General features: G+C 38.5%; 1 protein-coding gene across 3 annotated transcripts in view; it reads right to left on the reverse strand.

The window, feature by feature from the left end:
• PXYLP1 (2-phosphoxylose phosphatase 1) overlaps positions 1 to 19,556 on the reverse strand; it is a 48,243-nt gene that overhangs the window by 20,210 nt on the left and 8,477 nt on the right. For 2 of the 3 annotated variants that reach the window (XM_042820995.1, XM_042820996.1), the window contains exon 2: positions 13,253 to 13,384. In XM_042820995.1, the coding sequence (XP_042676929.1) occupies positions 13,253 to 13,331 (79 nt within the window). In that variant the 5' untranslated portion in view covers positions 13,332 to 13,384. Of the gene's footprint in view, positions 1 to 11,516; positions 11,608 to 13,252; positions 13,385 to 19,556 lie in introns of those variants that run through there. The other variant, XM_042820997.1, reaches the window with a different exon arrangement.

Here is a 19,556-nt window from a genome sequence, read left to right on the forward strand (position 1 = left end):
CAAGTTAGGACAAGCAAGCTGACATCAATTTAACAGAATTCAGTACAGCAGAAAACCGAATACAAAGAGCAGTTCACATAGAAGAAACACTAAATTAAATTCATTACCAGTTTCTCTCCCTCCTGCAGTACCAGTTAAACCATGGAAGAAACAAGGTATCACTACTGTTTATCCAAAAGAAATTTATCTATGAGAAGGAAAAAGCTCTAACATTTACCAAAATACAGAAAGATAGGCAATAAAGTCATTCTCCGCTCCTGTTTTCCTTTGTAACTCCAGCCTGTCTGAGAAGCAGCACAAGCAGCCACGTTAGCTTCAAGTAAGCAACTAACCAGGAACCTGAAGTTTTCATCTGTCCTAAGACAGAAGGTTCTTTCAGGTCCATGCAAGCAGGCTATTTAAAACAGTCACATGAAAATGAAGCCACACAGCAGAAATGCAAAAACAACCCACTGTAGGTAAACCTTATGCTAAGGGATAAGGAAAAGTAAACACGCATGGCTGAGAACACAAAAAGTTATTTATTCATCCTAGAACTTTTTTTCTTCCCCTTCTCCTTTTGGCTCTGAAAAGGGCACTGAGAAGGCTGCAAGGCAGAGAGGAGAACACCAGCTTCTACAATTCTGATGATTAATGTAAAGTTTGCTCTCCACCCCCAGAAATAAAAAGAAGATACGAAAAGATTGTTGTAAAGATCAGTCAGGAATTCTTCAGAACAAATTAAATGGAGAAAAGAAGAAAATATGTACAGCAACAAAAACAAGCAGGAAAAGCAGGTAACAAATGGGAATGAAGTGTTTGTAACACAAGACTGAAGGCACACGGCCATCGGTTTAGAAATGAGGCAGCCTGGGAACAGCACTGCAGGAGCTCTGACATCCTGCCACCCCCAGGGCTGACTCCTGCCATCCGGCTCACACCTGAGGAGCGCACCCCTAGGGCCACTTTTACAGCCTGTGACTACAAACGTGTTTGAACATCAATGAAGTTTGAACACACTTGTGTGACAATCCACCCTTCTCATTTTATTCTTCTGTACAGTTAAATACAGTTTGCACCTCTGATGTAGCACTGTACTAACAATCAGTGTCATTATCCACAATATACAAAGGCACAAACACAAATATATCATACTTAAATGCTGAGTGAAAGCATAAACAAAGGCTCATTACCTTCACAGCAGTTAAACTCTCAGATATAATTAAGAAAAACAGACAAAGATCTTTAAAAAGCTTCCTAAGCTTGTGAACACACAGCTCAGAAGCAGAAAACAATATATGTGCCTGCACTGAACCTCTGATGAGGTGACAGTCCCATCACCGTCTGTCCCTTAATTGCCCACATCTGAACCTACTTCTTTCTTCACGTGTCTGGCTCTTTTAGCAATAATCCTTCTATTTTCTCCATTTCTGCAGTCTTCTGCCTGTTCAGGAACAAGTTGAGCAAAGGGCCCCAGAAGCACAGATGTTTCTCTGCAGAAAGCCCTCTATGCAATTGCTGCCCTTTCTATTACAGTGTGGGCTCTGAGCTTCAAGGCTTTCTTCCCACAGTGCTGCAAACGGCTCTGTGTGCTACTGAAAGGAAAAAAAATGAAGGAAGGTATGGGGGAGGTGGGCAGCAGAAAGAAGAACAGCGGGGAGGTGGAGAGTCTAAAATTCCAACCCAGGAATAACAAACAGCTCTTCTGTAGCAAACCCTTGAAGATTCCTTGGAGTGTATTTTCTCCACAATAATTCAGTAATCACAGTAATTCTGGCAACTTTCATGGAGTCTGCTGATCTACAGCACAATCTTATTTGCTGTCAACAACCTACATTTCATCTTCAAAGGAAGACGGTGCCAAAAATATTCAGGACAAATATTCGAAAGTTAGCAGTCAATCAGTAGGAATCTAAGTATTACTGAACACTCTTATCAAGTCATTGCTTCCAATCATAAGTGCTGAAAAAAGCATTTGGTACAGCAAAAAAACATTTGAATACACACAATTCATACAGCAGAAACACGGACTTCTGCAACAGCCCTTCCTCTACCATATGCTAATACCAGCAGTTAGAACCTACCATGACATAAACACATGCACACCCCTTCCTAGAGCAAAAATATCCTTTTCTGCTTTTGAAGGCAATGAGGAATGCTAGAGCAAACTTGCAGAACAGAAAATTATATTCTGAATTCTTACATATAAAAATTCATCTCAAGCTTCCCCATTTCGATGGGCTGATCCTTGTAGGGTAACTTCCTGCATTACATGAGTGAATATTAGAAATATACTGCTTTTAAGCTTTTGCTTTCCACTGTTATGTTTGTATTTCTTCACATTCCTCAAACTGCACCTTTTGTTTCAATGTAACAACACACAGATTTCCTTTGTTCTTCCAAAATTACTTCTAGTGATTTAATAAAAATGAGGTGGGTGCCCCTTACTTTCACTCTCGCAGGTCCAGTTACCAGAGCTGAAAATCCCAGCTCCCTCCATGGCCCCACTCCCCTGGAGAGCTCAGGCTGCAACTCTGCACACAGCGGGGATGGGAGCAGAGAGATATGTGTGAGTGAGTCATTTTCTTTCAACTGGAAAAAGTATTAATGGAAAATTAAAATTAATATGTAGGATAAGCAGATAAACTTTTCTGCATTTTTTTTTCCTCCATAGCCAGTGAAAAGCCAGAAGAAAAATTACAAAAAAGCAACATACACAATGAAGAGCTACAGCAACTGACTATTTTTCAGCTCACAGTAAAAATAAAACAAATATATTTGGGTTTCTCTGATGCATTTTCTCTGACATTCTATGCAACTTCAAAACTATCACCTGCCAAAGGCTGAGATGAACAAAACTACTGCAAAGATGAGATTTCACAAAAAGCTACTTCAAGTTTTACTTGTTTTTCTTCATTATTTTTAAGAACTAGGATAGTTCCTTAATCTCTGGTTATTTTTATTTTGTTGTGCAGTAACTTGTCTGTACCAGACAGCAATTTTCTCCCTAGAAGCCGGAACCACTTGTCATTGTGCAAGCAACTAAAAACACTGCTTTCTCTTCTTAAAGTGGAGGAAAAAAATCACTTTTCAGAAGCACCCTGCATGTCACATGCTTACTGACAGGAAATGGAAACTTAACGGTGTTAGAAGGCTGCAGGGGCACCTTGGCTAGCCTGGTGGAAGCCAGAACTGATTGAAGGGGGAAATGTGAGCTGTTAAGTGGTTTTGGTTGGTTTGTTTTAATGCATGCATTTTTAAGGGGTGGGGAAAAGAAAAAGAAAAAAAAAAAAACAAACAGAAGACTTCACAATGATCTTCCACCTTACACAAGCTCAAATACAAGATAAGGTAAACTTCAGTTAAACAAAATGGACATCTACACACATGCACGTATGTATGAGCTTTACAACACAGTCCTTTCCCTCTCCCTTGTAACAGTAATAATATTATTGTAGCTACAACCTTTAAGTGCATCTCAACTTCACTAATCAATACTGATTAGTATGTATGCCAAGTAACTATGATTATTCATCAGATGAGTCGTCAGCCTGTTTGGTTGTCAGATCCCTGAAGTTTTCCACTGAGACACAAATCTCCCTATGGACAATACAAACTGCTGTAAATTGGCTGCTTTTCTTTGATGCTTTTCACAGACCTGCTCAGCTCAGCAACAGCCCAAACTGATCCTGGATCAAAGTTGAGAAATTTCCTTAAAGCTTTTTCCTCTCTTAGGAAAACTACCAGCTTCCAGCCCAGGGAGCAAGAGTGAGGCAGGTACTGACTCAGGTTCTTGCCCTTTTTAGACTCAGTGCAAAAAGCCAGCTTGCCTTGTCCATGTCCTGTTCAAAGCTATACATCTACACACAGCCACCATGTATGACAGCTCTGCCAGCTTTAAAGAACTCCAGTATTCTTGAAGAAAAGTTTGTTACTTCCAGCTGCATTAGATTGCATGCTTTGCTGGCTTTTTTTGTGCTTTTTGTTTGTTTGTTTTCTATAGAGTCCCTATCTGACCTACAGAAGGAAAATAAATATGCTAAGAAACTCATTCTTGATTTCAAACACTACCACGTTGTGTTTCAACAATGGTAGGCCTACCATTATGTTTTTTGAGAGCACATTCAAACAGACATTAAATTATACAATGGATGCTTGCATTTATTCAATCCAGATGTGGTTCTGAAAAGAGCTTTACAGTTCTGTGTCTCCCACCTCCCATTTGTTTTTCCACTGACAATTCAGGAGGGCATATGGCATTACTTAAATAGCATCCAGGATTTTCAGCCCGACAGCAATAAAACAGCAGTGCTGACTGCAAGCTCTAGCCTTTTCAAATTCAAGAGACGACAGTCATTTTCCATTTCTCCTACCAAAGTAAAAAACTCCTCTGTACATTTTATTTTCCTACTACACTAAAATATTGAAGTTTATAACATGGAAAAGATTTATATCAGCATCAGTTACATTTGCACTCCTTTCTTACATATACATGCGTGTGTATATACACACACACAGATCATAAAGCTTCTCGCTAATTACCTCCCTGCTTCCCTGTCCAGTCCAAGGGCTGGGAGGAGGTTCCTACCAGACACCTAGACACATTTCTTGCCCTTTAAGCACATCGCTCTAGCCAGATATTTCCCAAGCTCCAGGTTACTTACTGGCAAGATTTAAAAAAGCCCCACTGCTGCTTACAATTAAAGAGTTCTGTGAGTCCCCAGCCTACCGCAGGCTCATTTAGGATTCACACATGGGAAGTGTTACATAAACATAATGCTGCAAATGAAGTTGTTGCCACAACACATCTGCACAGTTGCCATGCCTCATCAGCCTGAGAGATGTCTCTATGAAATCAGTGTTCTGAAGACTACTGATTTAAGTAAACAAAGACTAAGGAGGTTTAATGATCTGAAAGCACGATTTCATAAATACAGTTGATCCAGCCACTGTTACTTACCTAAAAAGGTTCATGAGCACAATAGGATTTTAAAGCTCTGCCCTGCTTCTGTCTACAGAATTCAGAAACTGATACACAAACTAATCTAGTTGAATTACCCTGGAACGGATTTTCTGAACAGCTTTTATCAGCTGTATTCAGATTCAGAGAATGCTATCAGCTGTTCCCATTTTTGTATTATTGTCTCAGAATAAAGGTCAGCACGAAAAGGTGGCTCCAGGACATAAAACACTGAATATGGTTACCATAATTTGCCTGTGGGTGGTAACCTTTGTTTTAAGTGAAAGACACTACTACTTTTTGTCCTGTTCATCTTACGGATCTCAAAAATACTACAGTGGGAAGCTGTGCAGTACTGACTACATCAGACTGAATAGAAGATGCTTAGCAGATTTTGCATGCAAACTGAACAGAGAGGCTAATCACACAAATTACTGTGTAGTGGAATAAAGTACGTATTGTCCTCCAGAACATAAATTGAAAATCGGGTCTTAAGCATTCTTTTCAATCACAGCAGCTGAACACAATATAAAAATACGGCCCATGCAGAAGAGTTGAGGACAGTTCAGTGGTTGCTCCTGTTCTGACACCTAGCATTAATAACATTGGTAATGCTTCAGAACTGTGACGGGGTCCCTCTGCTATTCTTACACACTTACTCCCCTGTTTATTCCTTAAGGGACTCACTAACTCCTGCTACTAAGCTTTCACTTTTGTAACAGATATGAAGAGGAAGCATGCAGTATTGCTTTCTATCAAGCTAGATAAAATGTCATTTCCTCCCTTTGGAAGGCCTGAAACAATAGGAGCACAGTCATCCAAAGCTTTGAGTGCACCCGGGCTGCCCCTTCTTTTCAGTGCCTTCCTTAAACGACATCCCAAAATACCCAGAATGGCTTCTGAAACTTGAAATAACTTTTATTAAAGTATTCTTATTAAAGCAATATCCAGATACTGAAACAGAACACAAAAACCATACAGATTAAAAAGAACAAAAAATGGAAGGACATGCCTCTGCCCCGCACTCTACATTTCTGCATGCATTGCTTTACTGGTTTTGTAACAGCAAGTCAGCGGCTGCAACGAGTCCTGTACACCAGCTTACAAGTAAAAGCATCTTTGTCACCTCTCAGCAGAGCTGCTCACTGCAGTTCTCAGCATTATTTATATCCTTTACTTCACACCGTGGTCAGGATACAACAGAAAGCCTACAGGGTTCAGCCATTAGCCACTGCAGAGGATGCAAACTGTTTAATACATTAATGTCAAACAATCCACAGACATCTGGCACTTCTCTACATCAGTGCCCTTCAAAGACACAAACCCTTACAAATGCAAATCAATATTTTAACTACTGCATTAAATTAGCACCTTTCTGTTTGACATCTAATCTCAATTGTTTTCTGTCCACAAACTGATCTGATCAAGAAACTGATCTCAACACCATATGCCACTGCATATCCATACCAGCTTACTTGTTTGTGCTTGTAAAGGCCCACATAGCAGCCACAGATCTGCTTGCCAGCAGCAAGACCCAGAAAAGCATATTTAACACAGCAGTGCTTGATAGATGTTTGTGCTGGTGAAGTTTGTACCAAAAGATATAGTATAGTAAGGTATAGTGTCAGGAACTCCAAACAGCCTCTCTGGAACAGCATTATAGATATCTTGAGGACACTGACTGTAAACTATGAGGGCTGCTCCAAAAATAACACCTCCTATTTTCTTATGTTGGCTCACAGTGTCAGAGACTGATGCTGCACCAGAGGTTGAACTTTCCCACAAATATCCCATTATATTTTGTTGCTCTGTGACAGATGGCAGCAGAGGGGCAGTCTGACAAAATGGTATCTGACATGGAAGTGCATATGAAGCAAAGGTGTGGAATTAACTTCCTCCATGCAGAAAAAAAATGCACCCACAGACATTAATGAACGCTTGATGAACATTTCTGGAGATCAAACTGTGCATGAGGTGAACACAGAGTGGCAGTGACTGGTGTGTTTCAGCCATGGCAACACAGACCATGAGACACCTCCACTGGCAAAGATTATTACGAACCCTCTCTATCAAACAGTGTTATTGTGCTCTATGTATCTGTTGTAGTTTCCATGGAAATAAATAGGAGGCATTACTTTCCAAGCAACCTACAGAACTTAGAAGAAGTCAGTGAATCATATTTCTTGTCTTTATCCAGTACTAATGTGCACAATTGGTAAGCCCAGATAACACCATGGACCAAGGGCTTCCATCTTTTTTAATCCAGCCAGCTCTCAAAAATCATAAAGGGAGATCACTTACGTTTTCCAGGAGTTCATATTTCACTGCAGGAAGTCCACAAAAGCCTCAGCCTTTTAAATACCCCATCTCATTAACAACCAACCACAATGCCATTTAGTATGTGTAAGCAGTGCTTTCCCCTCAGTGAGTAAGCTTTAAAACATTGCAAGGGAAGTAACTTCAGGACAGAGATTACATGGTTTTCTAAAATCTTCACAGTCAAATGATGAGATGCTTTTGATCAAGTAAGCCACTGCATCATTTCAAAAATGAAAGCTTAGCAAAAGCACAAATGAATGAGCAAAAACACCAAAAGGATAAGTTGCAAGAGAAAAATTAAGATGAGTAAGAAGAAAAACAAACTATTTAAAGATGTGACCCGTAGTCAATTCTGCAGTTTAAAAAGTTGCTCATGCTTTCCTAAAAGTGGGAAGGCTGAATGTAAGAGACTGCATTTTTGCCTATGACATTAAGTTTTGCCAATTGAGGCTCCACGTCTGCGCTCTAAACAAAGAAGGAAGGGCCATTTGGGTCAGAATATTCCTCTAATAAAGATGCAAAAGGCAAATCTCCAACAAAGGGCAGTGAGCAATTACTGCATGAGGAATCCATCTGCAATTAATAGGCACTGCTGTATTAAAAGCTCTGATAAAAGTAGGAGGAATAATGCTAATGCATTCTGAATTGATTGTGAATTCTCAGAAAACTTCTCTCACATCACAGTGGTCAGCGAAAATTAGCAAAGGGCTTGTATACTAAAAGTGGCATGACAAAGCTGTCATTACCTTCGTAGCTTAAGACATTCAGGTTTTGTTTTGATCATATTATTCCTGTAAAACACTGAGGAGAAAAGTACAAAGGAAGGCAGCATGTAGCAAGGGAATGAACCGCACCTGCAAAAGAAAATGCCTTTAGGGATGAGAATCACTTTCCACTGCCCAGCCAGCAAGAACAAAAAAGCTCACCAGGGAGAGAAGCAGAGAGCAGCAGAATCAAGCATGACAACCTCTGTATTTCCCAGTTTGCCCAGAGGTGAGCAAAGACCAAAAATGTGTACAAAGCACTTCTCCCAGACAGTGTGGAACAGGCAGCAGCTGTGGGAACTGCATCCACACAGTGTTCCCTGCAATACTGACATATCTAACTGTGAAAATCCCAAGCCCTTGAATCCAAACCCTGCACAGAGGGAACTATGCTCTTAGAAGAGGCGAGGGCTTATTTAAAACAGACTGAACTTGAACCAAACCTGAATCACCAAGCCAAACTTCAAGAATCTAACAGCTGCAAATGGAAACAAAACTATCCCTCCTTACTACTTCTGCCAACACAATAAGGTGATTTTCAGAATTAAAAAAAAAAAAAAAAAAAAAAAAAGAAAAACTTTTCACAGCTGTTAAAACACAGCTTAGGTCAATATACAAGTAACACATAAGAATATTATCTTCGGCTCTAACAGACAGACATCCTGACCCAAAGCGCATCTGCAGTTACCAATACGGCACCCCAACTCAGAATCCAAGAGCTATAATGAAGGAAGAACAGAGAATTGGACTGACAAGCTTTTCCTGAGTTGATTAGAGTGACACTCCTAGAACTACAAACAACAAAAAAAGAAGAATACATGGGGGAAAAAAAAAAAAAAAAAACTTTAATAAACCTACCTCTATAAACAAATAATTGGCCTGAGTGGAGCTCTGGAAGTCAACTAGCCCACTCAAAGCAGCACTAAGTCAAGTCAGGTTATTCTGAGCACTGTCCAGACAAGTTCAGCTATAAATGGCTCAAAAGTTACACAAGTAGGCTAAAGCCTTCTGTCACTCAGGACAGTGGCAAGCAGATGTCTGTACGACTTGCTTATGGCTAATCAATGATGATGAAAGATGCAAGTCCAACATCCCTTGCTGTCTCATATTTTACCTGAAATTGGTCCTCATCAAATTGAAATTAATATACAAATTTAAATAGAAATTGTCCTGTCTGAAAAATGATACAATTCACTTACAAAGGCAACTACTGGTTTATAGAAGAAAGAGACATTTTAGAAGTAGCTTAAGACCAAAAAATACATTCCCTATACAGAAAAAAATTTAAAAAAAAAAAAATTAAAGAAAGAATATGTCTTTAAGCAACAGAGAAAATCTGAGCTATTTATTCCGTGCACTCTCTCTCAAATTGTCATTGTTGTCAAGTGCAACAATGCCATTAGAGTCCCACGCAACCTGTTTCCAAAAACCCTACCATATTCATAACAGACTACACTAACCAAGCTTACAGAACTGTAGAACAATAACAATATCAAAAGAGCTTGGAAGAAAAAATTTGTGAGTCACCACAAGAAAATTCCATGCAATCACCCTGCCCCTGCTTTCCCAGAAGTCTAGCACATCTCCATGTGAAAGTGTACACAGAAATGAGCTATGGGTATGGTTGCTTTAGAATATGTTACAGGAGTTCAAAGGCAATATAGCTTACAGCATTTACATTGGCACAATACTAATGTAGAAAAAAAACGAGTAGTCCAATTCACTAAAGAATAAATGCACACCTCTGGGAGTCTCTTGGACTAGAGATAATTCCACATTTTGTGCATGAAAAATAGCAACAGACTGCAGAAGGGCCACTGTCTTAAAGAGTGCTTCAGGAAAAAAATGAAGGTCTAATTTACACTTTCATGGAATAAAACTATAGATTTGTTTCACATGGCCACAGTGAATAAAATTTATAACCTTCCTCACATCATATTTTATCTCCATTTAGTTTTAAAGCCACAATCTAGTGATAAATCCAAGTACCTCTAGATAGCAGGGTTCCATTCAATGCAGAAAGATAAAGCTATCATCCATGCCCTTGGAAGAGATACAAGTCAAGCTTGTTTAAATAACATATGAGTAGAGATAACAAATCATTTGCTGGTGGTACCTATTTGTGTTTTATTTGCAATTAGTCCAAGAGTCCAACTTGATAGGAATGATTCAATGAAAGCACAGTGCTTCAACAAAAATGGCTTAACAACTAGCAGCACTCCCACAACAAATATGTGGACAGAGAAATAAGACCAATACATTAATCAATGTGAAGACTAATAATAATAATTACTGCAAGTAATTAAGAACATTTTTATCCTATTCTGATGTTCATTTTCCTTTGCTGTTTTACCATTCAAACAAAATTCAAATGATTAAATAAAAGAACATAACTATGAGACAGTCCCCAAGAAACTGGTTACCCTCTGGGTTAATTTAAAAAACAAAAAACCCTGCAAATTGCAGTAATATAATTATTAAAAGATGTAATTCCACATTTTGGATACTTCCAAACTTTCCTGCGGGTATGAGAAGAATTATTTGAGTTGGGATTCAAGAGAAACAATAACGATTTTCTATCCTCATCTCCTTCCCTCTAGATTTAACTCATGACTGTAGTTAGGATTTGCTAATGGCCAACTAATGACCTGCAGTTCATTTTTGAGAGATATTAGGCTTTATTTACAAAACCTCCAACCATATGTGTTCAAAGCTCACATTAAACTGTTTAAATATAGCTCAACTTACCATGATGGATGGAGCCAAAACATGTATTTAAAGAAGATTTATGAAGTTCTGCCAAGTAACTTCTACTGGTCAGATCCAGTCTTAAGCAACTTAACCCCATCTATTTTTAAAGCAGGTATTTTAAAACAATTGCTCCTTTTTTGTGGGAGAAATTAAGACTGGCCCATAATATCATTCTGAAGTATTTCACCATGTCTCCTCTGTCTTCAAGTGAGAATTTCTATAAAATGTAAACATGCATCCTGCTTCCAGGATGGTACATTATACCACCACTTTCAAAAAAATCATGAAAACACACATCTTATTAAAATCTCCCATTAAAATATAAAAGCCATCTCTGACCAAGAAAACCTTTAAATTTACAATTAGCTTTCTTCATTCACCACTTGAAGTACACAGCCTTCAATACATTATTTGTGGGTTTGTTTTTCCCCTTAAATATAGATTAAACTAGTACACTGGAGGAGAAAAAAAAAAAAAGAAAACAAAGACTTCTCATTAGTGGAAAACCTACCAAGCTTATGATCTTGAAAGCAGAACTCAGGAGGGGAGATACTGCTCTCCTTTTAATTTAGCATCACATGACAAAAGCAAGTTGTCAGCATCAGGAAAAGATTGCAAAGTTGGAGCTTTTTAAATCAATGTAAGAAAGAGCATGACAAGTTACATTCTTAAAATATGAAACATCATTAATTACTGTTGGTAAAGAAGTGGTAAGGAAAGGAAAGAGATTGTAATGAATTCACCTCTGATTATGTATCCTATCTAGAAACTGTCAGAGGCTTCTTGGTCAACACCTTGGTAGGATTGCAGATGGCGCTCTCTCCAGTCCTCATAAAATATGAGCAGCCCACAGCACTCAAAATAAGTGAAAATAAGTGAAGAAAATAAGAGCTCAGTATTCCAGTATATGGCAGAATTTTATTTGACCCAGCAAGTCTATCCAGCACACTTTCAGTAAACATAACCAACTACCCCAAAGTCTGCCTTCTGCATCTCCGCTATCATGGCATTCCAGACACAAGGCTGTGGTAAAACAGAGCTTTGCCAACTGGTAGATGTCAATTCACTGCAACTGTTGCTGGTATTAAATACTTTCAGCACTCAGACTTATCAGTTCTCTCAAAACATGTTCGGAGGAGAACTTTCAGTAATTCACATTGTAAGTTAAGCTCTAATGGAGAGTATGTTCTATCTGCATAGCATATGATTTACAGCTATGTTTAATTTGAAAGCAGCTCACCAAGCTCTTGTAGACTCTAAAACAATTTTGCTGGTTGTTCTGGGGTGCAAGTGCAAATGTAATTCTGGCTTGAAGACTCCAGTTTGGTTTCTAAGTTCTCCAAGCTCCAGGTGGTATCCATAATAATTCCATATGGTGACAGAAAAGTTTCGCCTTTTCTTTGGAGATGGCATTTGTTCCAAGTTTAGATAAATCTCTCCACAAGCTGAAGCTGGTAGAAGTTAAAATATTAGACTTCCTACTTATAGCTTATCCTAAGCTACTTGGTTCATGCTGGCTCCTTGCCACCTACTCTTCTCGAGGCTGAACAACTCCAGCTCCCTCAGTCTGACTTCATATGAAAAGTGCTCCAGCCCTCTGCTCAGACTCATGACTTTCTTGCACTGAATGCCCTAGAACTGAATGCAGCACTGCAGCTGGAGTCTCAGAGAGGGGAGTAAAGGAGAAGAATTGCCTCTTCTGACCTACTAGCTACACTTCATTTGATGCAGCCCATGATTCAATACAGCAAGAACAACAATAAAGAACATTTACCCTATACTACAGGTATGTCTTCTTCCTTGCCTACCTTCTGTCAGCAAATTACATTGACATGTATTCTATACCTGTAACACAACTTTATCTTGCAAGCAATATCATTTATAAATTCAATGATAAGCAGTCATTTGGCACAATGCTCATCTGTCAACATAAACAAGCATGCATTCAGGACCATCTTCCTACTAGTCATCAGAAAACGACCACCCTCTGGATTGCCTGATAATTAATTGATCTGAAGCATAATATTATTTATTTTTCTTAAACAAATCAACCACTTATGAAGAGCTAATTCAGCAGTTACATTTTCCTAATGGGAGGGCATAAATAAGTTCCAACACTCAACACTTCCACAGCAGTTTTCTCAATCCTGTCTGGTCTGATGCAATGTAAAATACAGATTGCAGCAGTTCTTACTCATATGCATTTGATTTAATTCATGGGAGGATTAAATCACATTCAATTACTTAATTACACAACAAAACTAGGACTTTTTCTGAAATAATCTTATTTGAAATTATTCTAAATTGTATGGATTCCTATATAACATGCTATTTTTATTCTTACACTTATTTCCTTATTATTGAAAAAAATTCAAAATATTTAAATACAAAAAGAATGCTTAAGCAACACGTAAGCACAGGCATTCTTAAAACACCCAGGGATCACCTTACTCAGAAAACACAAGGAAGATGCACTTACAGAATTGTAGACTGAGGCTCAAAAAGGCAAGTAAGGCTGCCAAAGCCAGCAAGAACAGAAACCGGTTTCGGAAAAGCATTATTATTCGTTCTGCTTTCTCTTCATGGTTTCATCTTCACGCGTCAGTGGTTTCTGCAAACAACAAAACATTGGTAAGTGTATTTCAGACATGGAAGTATCAGCTATACCTAGGAAGATTCACAGAGCCTTTAGATGATGTCAACTTGCTGCAAAAGTTAAAAGACAACATCAAAAAAGCCCCAAAACCAACAGTCTCCTGAAAATGCCCAAATAAGTAAAGTGCACAGAAATTGCTGAACTGATGCTTTGTTTTGACAGATGCCCATATAAGGAGCAGCATGGGGGAGGCTGGGGCTCTCCCCTTCCTTCTCTTCTTAAGGGGAAAAAAAAAAAAAAAAGAAGCTGCTTTCATGTGTAAGAGATGAATTTTCCCAGCACTGACAGTGCATTGCAGGGAATCTTTAAGATTCTCAGATTCTTCCAATCAAGTTCTGTTTACAACAGTGCATCCAAATATGTTGACAGAAAATAACAGCAGCATTTCTTATTGCCCTGGCATTTATTTGCTCATGGAAAGAGACTTCTCTTGCTTCTTTCCTGCCTTTGAGAATGAAATTACTTACATATAAAACATGTAATTAATACATTAATTAATACTGTATAATGTAATTAACATTCTTTCATCCACTTTCATTTATTTCATAAAGCAAGACGGATTAGTTACAAAATCACAGAATTCCTATTAGTTGTTCTGCATTCAAAAAACGAATCATCTTACCAAGACTTTGATATCAGGCTCTGAGCACTAACAAGTCAACTAGAACCCAATTTTGAAGTTCTGATACTGTTTCCCTTATCAATTTTCTTATTAACATGTGAAAATGCCTTATGAATCACTGAATTTCTTGTTTTATCTGCTTGATTGGTCTTAAGAAGGAGTGGCGATCTATGAACTGGACCAATATGATTTATTTAGGATCAAGCAAAGGGACCAAGAGCATCAGGAGTGATACTTCAAAAATGAAACCACTGAGACTTGCAATGAAATGTATTATGCATTTATATTTTGCTTGACTGATGTCTGACTCATTTTACTTGGAGGGCTATCGTCACAGCTTTTAGAAACCGGAAAAAAAAAGTAGACTCTGAGAAGCAAAAAACCAGAACTATTATAACATTTTTCCAAGTACCAGGAGAACCACAGATGACACATGCAAGCAGTAATAAAAAGTTTTTAACAAAAAAAAAGAAAAAAAGAGAGAGAAAGAGAGAGAAGGAACGATTTTAACAGTTCCAGTTTCATTAAGATATTACAGGATAAGTTGTGATTTTGTGAAAGGTGTGCTGAAACCAAAATGAACATAAGCCAAAGAAACTATACAAAGCTGTGATGGGAGGAAGGTAAAAGGATTAGTGAATACAGAACACTAGGAGAGAATGAAGCAGTTAAACCAAACAGATGGAAGAACAGAAGGGGAGTCACAGGAAAAAGCAAAATTAGACTCAGATAGAAGAAGGTAAAGCACATTAAAAAGTCTCAGGAACAAAAGCTCTTGTGCACAGTGTACACTTATTAATACAGTCATTGTACATATAAAAGCTGCCACAAAAAAGGAAAGTTGACAAGACAGGAGAAAAGGTAATATCTCACACTTCCAAATTAGTTTAGAGCAGAAATTTAACTAGCTTTAAATCTTAGTTGCAAGGCCAGAAATTTTGAAGTATTTCATTTTAAATGCTCTAGTTAAGACATGATAAACAAGGCAGAACGACTTTTCATTTAAATATATTTGTACTGCTAAGTTGAAAGTCACTGTGTTTACAGGATCAGGAAAAGTTGCTATTGAATGACTTAAATGAGAGCCCATCAATACAACCTGTCATCAACTGCCACTTGGTATCACAGAGCCAGGAATCAGGTGAGTGTACCTAACACCGAACCCAGAGTGGGGAGTACCATGAGAGGTACTGCCAGAGCAAAGCAGCACTTAGCAAACACCGAGTGAAGACAGTGCAATAAGCATTGTGAGCATTCACTGACAGGAGCATTTGGAAGCACATCATAAGAATATAATGTAATATAATAATAATATAAATTTAGCTTTATAATAATATAAAGCTAAAAACTTAACATAAGAGCCTCAGGAAAGAAGAAAAATGAAACAACCTTACCTCCCCATAAAATCTATTTTCCTATACAGACAAAGCACAAAACAAGCAGCAAAACAGAACACATTCTGGGTCTTCGTAACATACTACCACACAACCAAACCAACCTTGTGCTGCAAGAGGCTGCAGCAGACTTGCTGCTAATATGACATTTAGAGAACACTGCTCTTTACCTATTTACTCTGCACACAGGGCAGAGTGCAGGTCATGCCCCAGTCTCACCACGTCCACTCAGAAGCTCTCAGTACTCAAAGGTCACCAACTGGCAATGCTGCATTGCTGCTCAACAGGCATGGGCCTTGGCTCTTTTCCTCAGAGACAGGTAAGTAGTAATTGCTTTCAAAGGTGACCATGCACCTTTGTACTGCTGCGAACAGAGTTCATCATTTTAAATAGTACTAAGCACTCCGGCAGCTGTTTCTGAGGTGTGCCAGAAAAATATTGATTCATGTTCACTTTCAGTCAAGAGAGAACACAAAACTGGATTAAGACGACCTACAAAGCCCAAAACTTATTTAGACAATGCTAATTACAAGCGTGATACGCACAAGCAGTTTAGATATTCTGAAGGATAGCTAATGTTAATAAAGCATTCTATATCTAAATAAAGATAATTAAAAGGCTACTTCAGAGCTGCCCTATGTGGTATAAGTACCTACTCACAGAAAATTTTTTTTCTTTAAAACTTATTCCACATCTAAACTTATCAGCAGAACAACTTACAGCATTTAGAGCCCCTCCAATTCTCACCTACTTTCACAAGACTATGCCAAACCTGTGCTAATGTAGGACATCGCATGCTCACACAAGTGTAAAAACGGTCTTGCAATTAAAGACTAGGCCTGGGAGTCAGAATATTACCCACACCTCTGCTAGGCTCATCACGCTATCCGTTTCAGGCCACTTCAACTGAAAAAGTTGACTAAAGAAATGCTGGGAGGGCAGCATGCTCATGAGCACGCACAGGAGGCTGCCAGGAGCCTGGGCTAAGCATGCAGCTCCCAGCAGAGCAGCTGCTGTAACTAACCTACTTTTTGTTCAGCACTGCCTGAGGGTTGCTATGTAGCACTCCACAAGCAGCCTTCTGCCCTTGCACCCTCCTCCTTATGTGCAAATTACAGAGATGCTGAGTTGAATAGTTGAGCTATTTCTTTGGAACATTTTAAGTCAGGCCTTGAAAATGTATTTGGATCAACGCTTTTAAAGATCATATGAAGTCTGACATGATGCTAAACCACCACAACTGAACTTCCATACCAATCTACTGAAACTGCTACATCCTCTATATTATCTGTAACCATGCAGAATGCAAACCTACTAGTTAGCATGAAGCATAAGCACATTATTACACTGAATCACCATGACAGCTTAAATGAATTTACTTGATTAAAATAGCATGTCTCCATAAATAATCAATAGTACTCAAAGCCTGCTTTAGTAGAGTCACTTTATTGTCTGATGTGGCACACCAAAATGACACAGACTGCTGAAATACAAGCAAAAGTACTCACAATGAGATGGCAAAAAAAAAAAAAAAAGAAAAAAAACTTCAAAAAAAGAAAGACAGCATTAAGCCTGAAGTTACCTGTATGCCAAAGACAACTTTATTTTCTTGCAAACTTATACTGCTTACAAAGGAGAATAGAAAGCCCATCGACATTATGAAATTCATTTGGAATAACATTCATAGATACTTTTTGAAAAACCATCATGAAAGAACACAGGGACGTACTTATAATGTGATGTTTCTTCCATGCAGAAGACAATAAGCAACTTGATAATTTGTTATTGTAATTGCTTTTTCATGCAACTTTTATCTTTCCTCTACATCTGCAGGTTTATTTTCCAACAGAAGCTCTGTTTTGAATTTGCCTGATACGAAGGTGACAGCTCCCAATATGACTGTAATTAAGACTTCTGCCTTCACTTTCAAAACACTAATGAATGATGCTCCATCAGCTATTCCCCAGTCATTTGGCAGCAGCCTACCCAGCAGTATATTTTCCACCTAGTAACTCCCAGAAGTCCAGCATCCAGGCATTTTCACACAGCTGAAGAACTTCATACTCTTAAACTAGAAGATGCAGAAAGCATCTCCATAAGCAAGTAGCACAAGCCAAACCTTTTTTTTTGATATTTCAAAGGAAGTGGCAGTGGGTTTCTTTATTTGAGTTTGTGTCCCTCCCATGGGGTGAAAAACAGTGGCTAGTATATCGTGGTTATGACCAAACCCACCACTGCTACAAGCATCTAAGGAAAAAATTAGAAAAGAGAGAAAACAGGATCACTCAGGAGAACCAGTGCTGAGGTCAGCACAACTTGCTTAGTTTTTCATGCTTGTAATTTTCACATGGAAGAAACCCTCACAAAACTCCTATAGTTGACTATAATTTCAGGAACTAAAACTGAGCATGCTATTCCTGCACTGCTGATGTTCTATTTTCACAGAATCAAAAAGCAACAAATGTAGCACCTGCAAAATTGCTAATCACAATTCTTTATTTTCCTGTCAGGAAAAAAACATTCAGTTTTTAAAAGCATTAATGAGAAATACATCTCACATGGAGAGAACTAAAACCTACACGGTAACATTATGTAGGTTAGTCCACCCTCCATGACTTAAGCTGGAAGTTAGCTACCATGGAAAACACAGAAATTGGCAGAAAGCACACACGCAGGTCAGCAGCTTGTTGAGCCTTAACAGAAAAGAAGAGATAAGCAAGGACATGATTAAAAAAAACCTTAGTATGTATCAAACCACAACAGAAATAAGTTAGTATCTACTAGGGCAGAATTACATATTAATATGTAAAACATAACAGCTAGCTATAAGATGTTCTAGAAATTTTATTCTCAAGTTACATAGCATTTCACTAGCAAGCATCTGATTAAAAAAAAAAAACCACAAACAGCCATTCCAGTCACTCAGGTTTAACCTACTTTGGCATTTAGAACATTTAAATATCTACATCTAAATTTCTCTTTTCTCCTATTCCAAGTATCTTCCTTACCTTCTCGGTTCTAAATCCTCAGGCTGGCACAGCTGGTCTTCTTGAGACATGCAAAAGCTATTGAAAACAGCATAGCAGCACTGTCCAGTCTGTCTAAGCTGCCAACACAAACTCTTACTCCTCCTTAAAGCTAAGAGATCAAATAGGCCTCTTACTCAAATAAGTCTGGTCCTTCTATACAGCACTCATTATTTTCAGTGTGCAGTACATTTACATAAGTTTCAAAGCCTCCTCGTTGCCACGGAGAACCTGTGGCAATCTTCAGACACAGGTGGTCCACTGACAAACTCCATCAGTGCAAGCATCTTAAAACTCAGCTGGAAGAGATTTAGAAACAATAGAGCACAGTAGCAAACATCTTAAACTAAGAAGTGGGTGATCTCCAAATCTCCCCAAGGAATGGAGATTTTAAGTTTCTAAAACCCTAGGTGTGATAAACCACTTCCACTGCTCAGCTTCAAAGGTTGAAAGACAGAAGAAGGCTGAGACTGCCACAAGGACTACGCTTAATGAACCTGAAAATACTGTTTTGAAGGCCTCCTTCTCACTACTGAGTATTGAAAGAAAAGCTTGAGGGGTGGGAAGAGAGATAGGAATTACATTCTTTTAAGGGGGAAAAAGTATTCTGTTTGAAAACACACATAGCAATCTTCATGCAGAGTTGTTTAGAAAAATAATTACTGGGCTACAACCTGGTTGGTTTTTTTAACCATTAAAAAGTGAGGAAGGTAAGAAGGGAGGATGCAAGATTAAGTAGTCTAACGACAATCTATCTATCATCGCCATAAGAAAACATCCCAGGAAGCCTCAAGCTGACCCAAGTCAAAAAAAGAAACTGTAAGCTAATGAAGCAATATTTTAAGATGGGATTATTGTGCTCCACACGGCCGTTCCTACATGAGTTTAACGTTTGTCACTCTACAATCACACCAAAGCATTTCCTCAGAAGTTTCTCCCTCAGGGTTTTCTGTTTCAGGGTCAACCCATTTGTACAGCTGGGGCTTAGAGCAAGTTATTAACCATAATGATGAATTCTCTGTTCCTTTCAGTTAGGGCTGGAGGATGGAAGCAGCAGACTGGGGAGTGGGATGTAGAGAACAAGA

Source organism: Centrocercus urophasianus, unplaced genomic scaffold (genome assembly GCF_019232065.1).
Source record: "Centrocercus urophasianus isolate 14NV4802_14NV808 unplaced genomic scaffold, USGS_Curo_1.0 seq_19, whole genome shotgun sequence".
Lineage (NCBI taxonomy): Eukaryota > Metazoa > Chordata > Aves > Galliformes > Phasianidae > Centrocercus > Centrocercus urophasianus.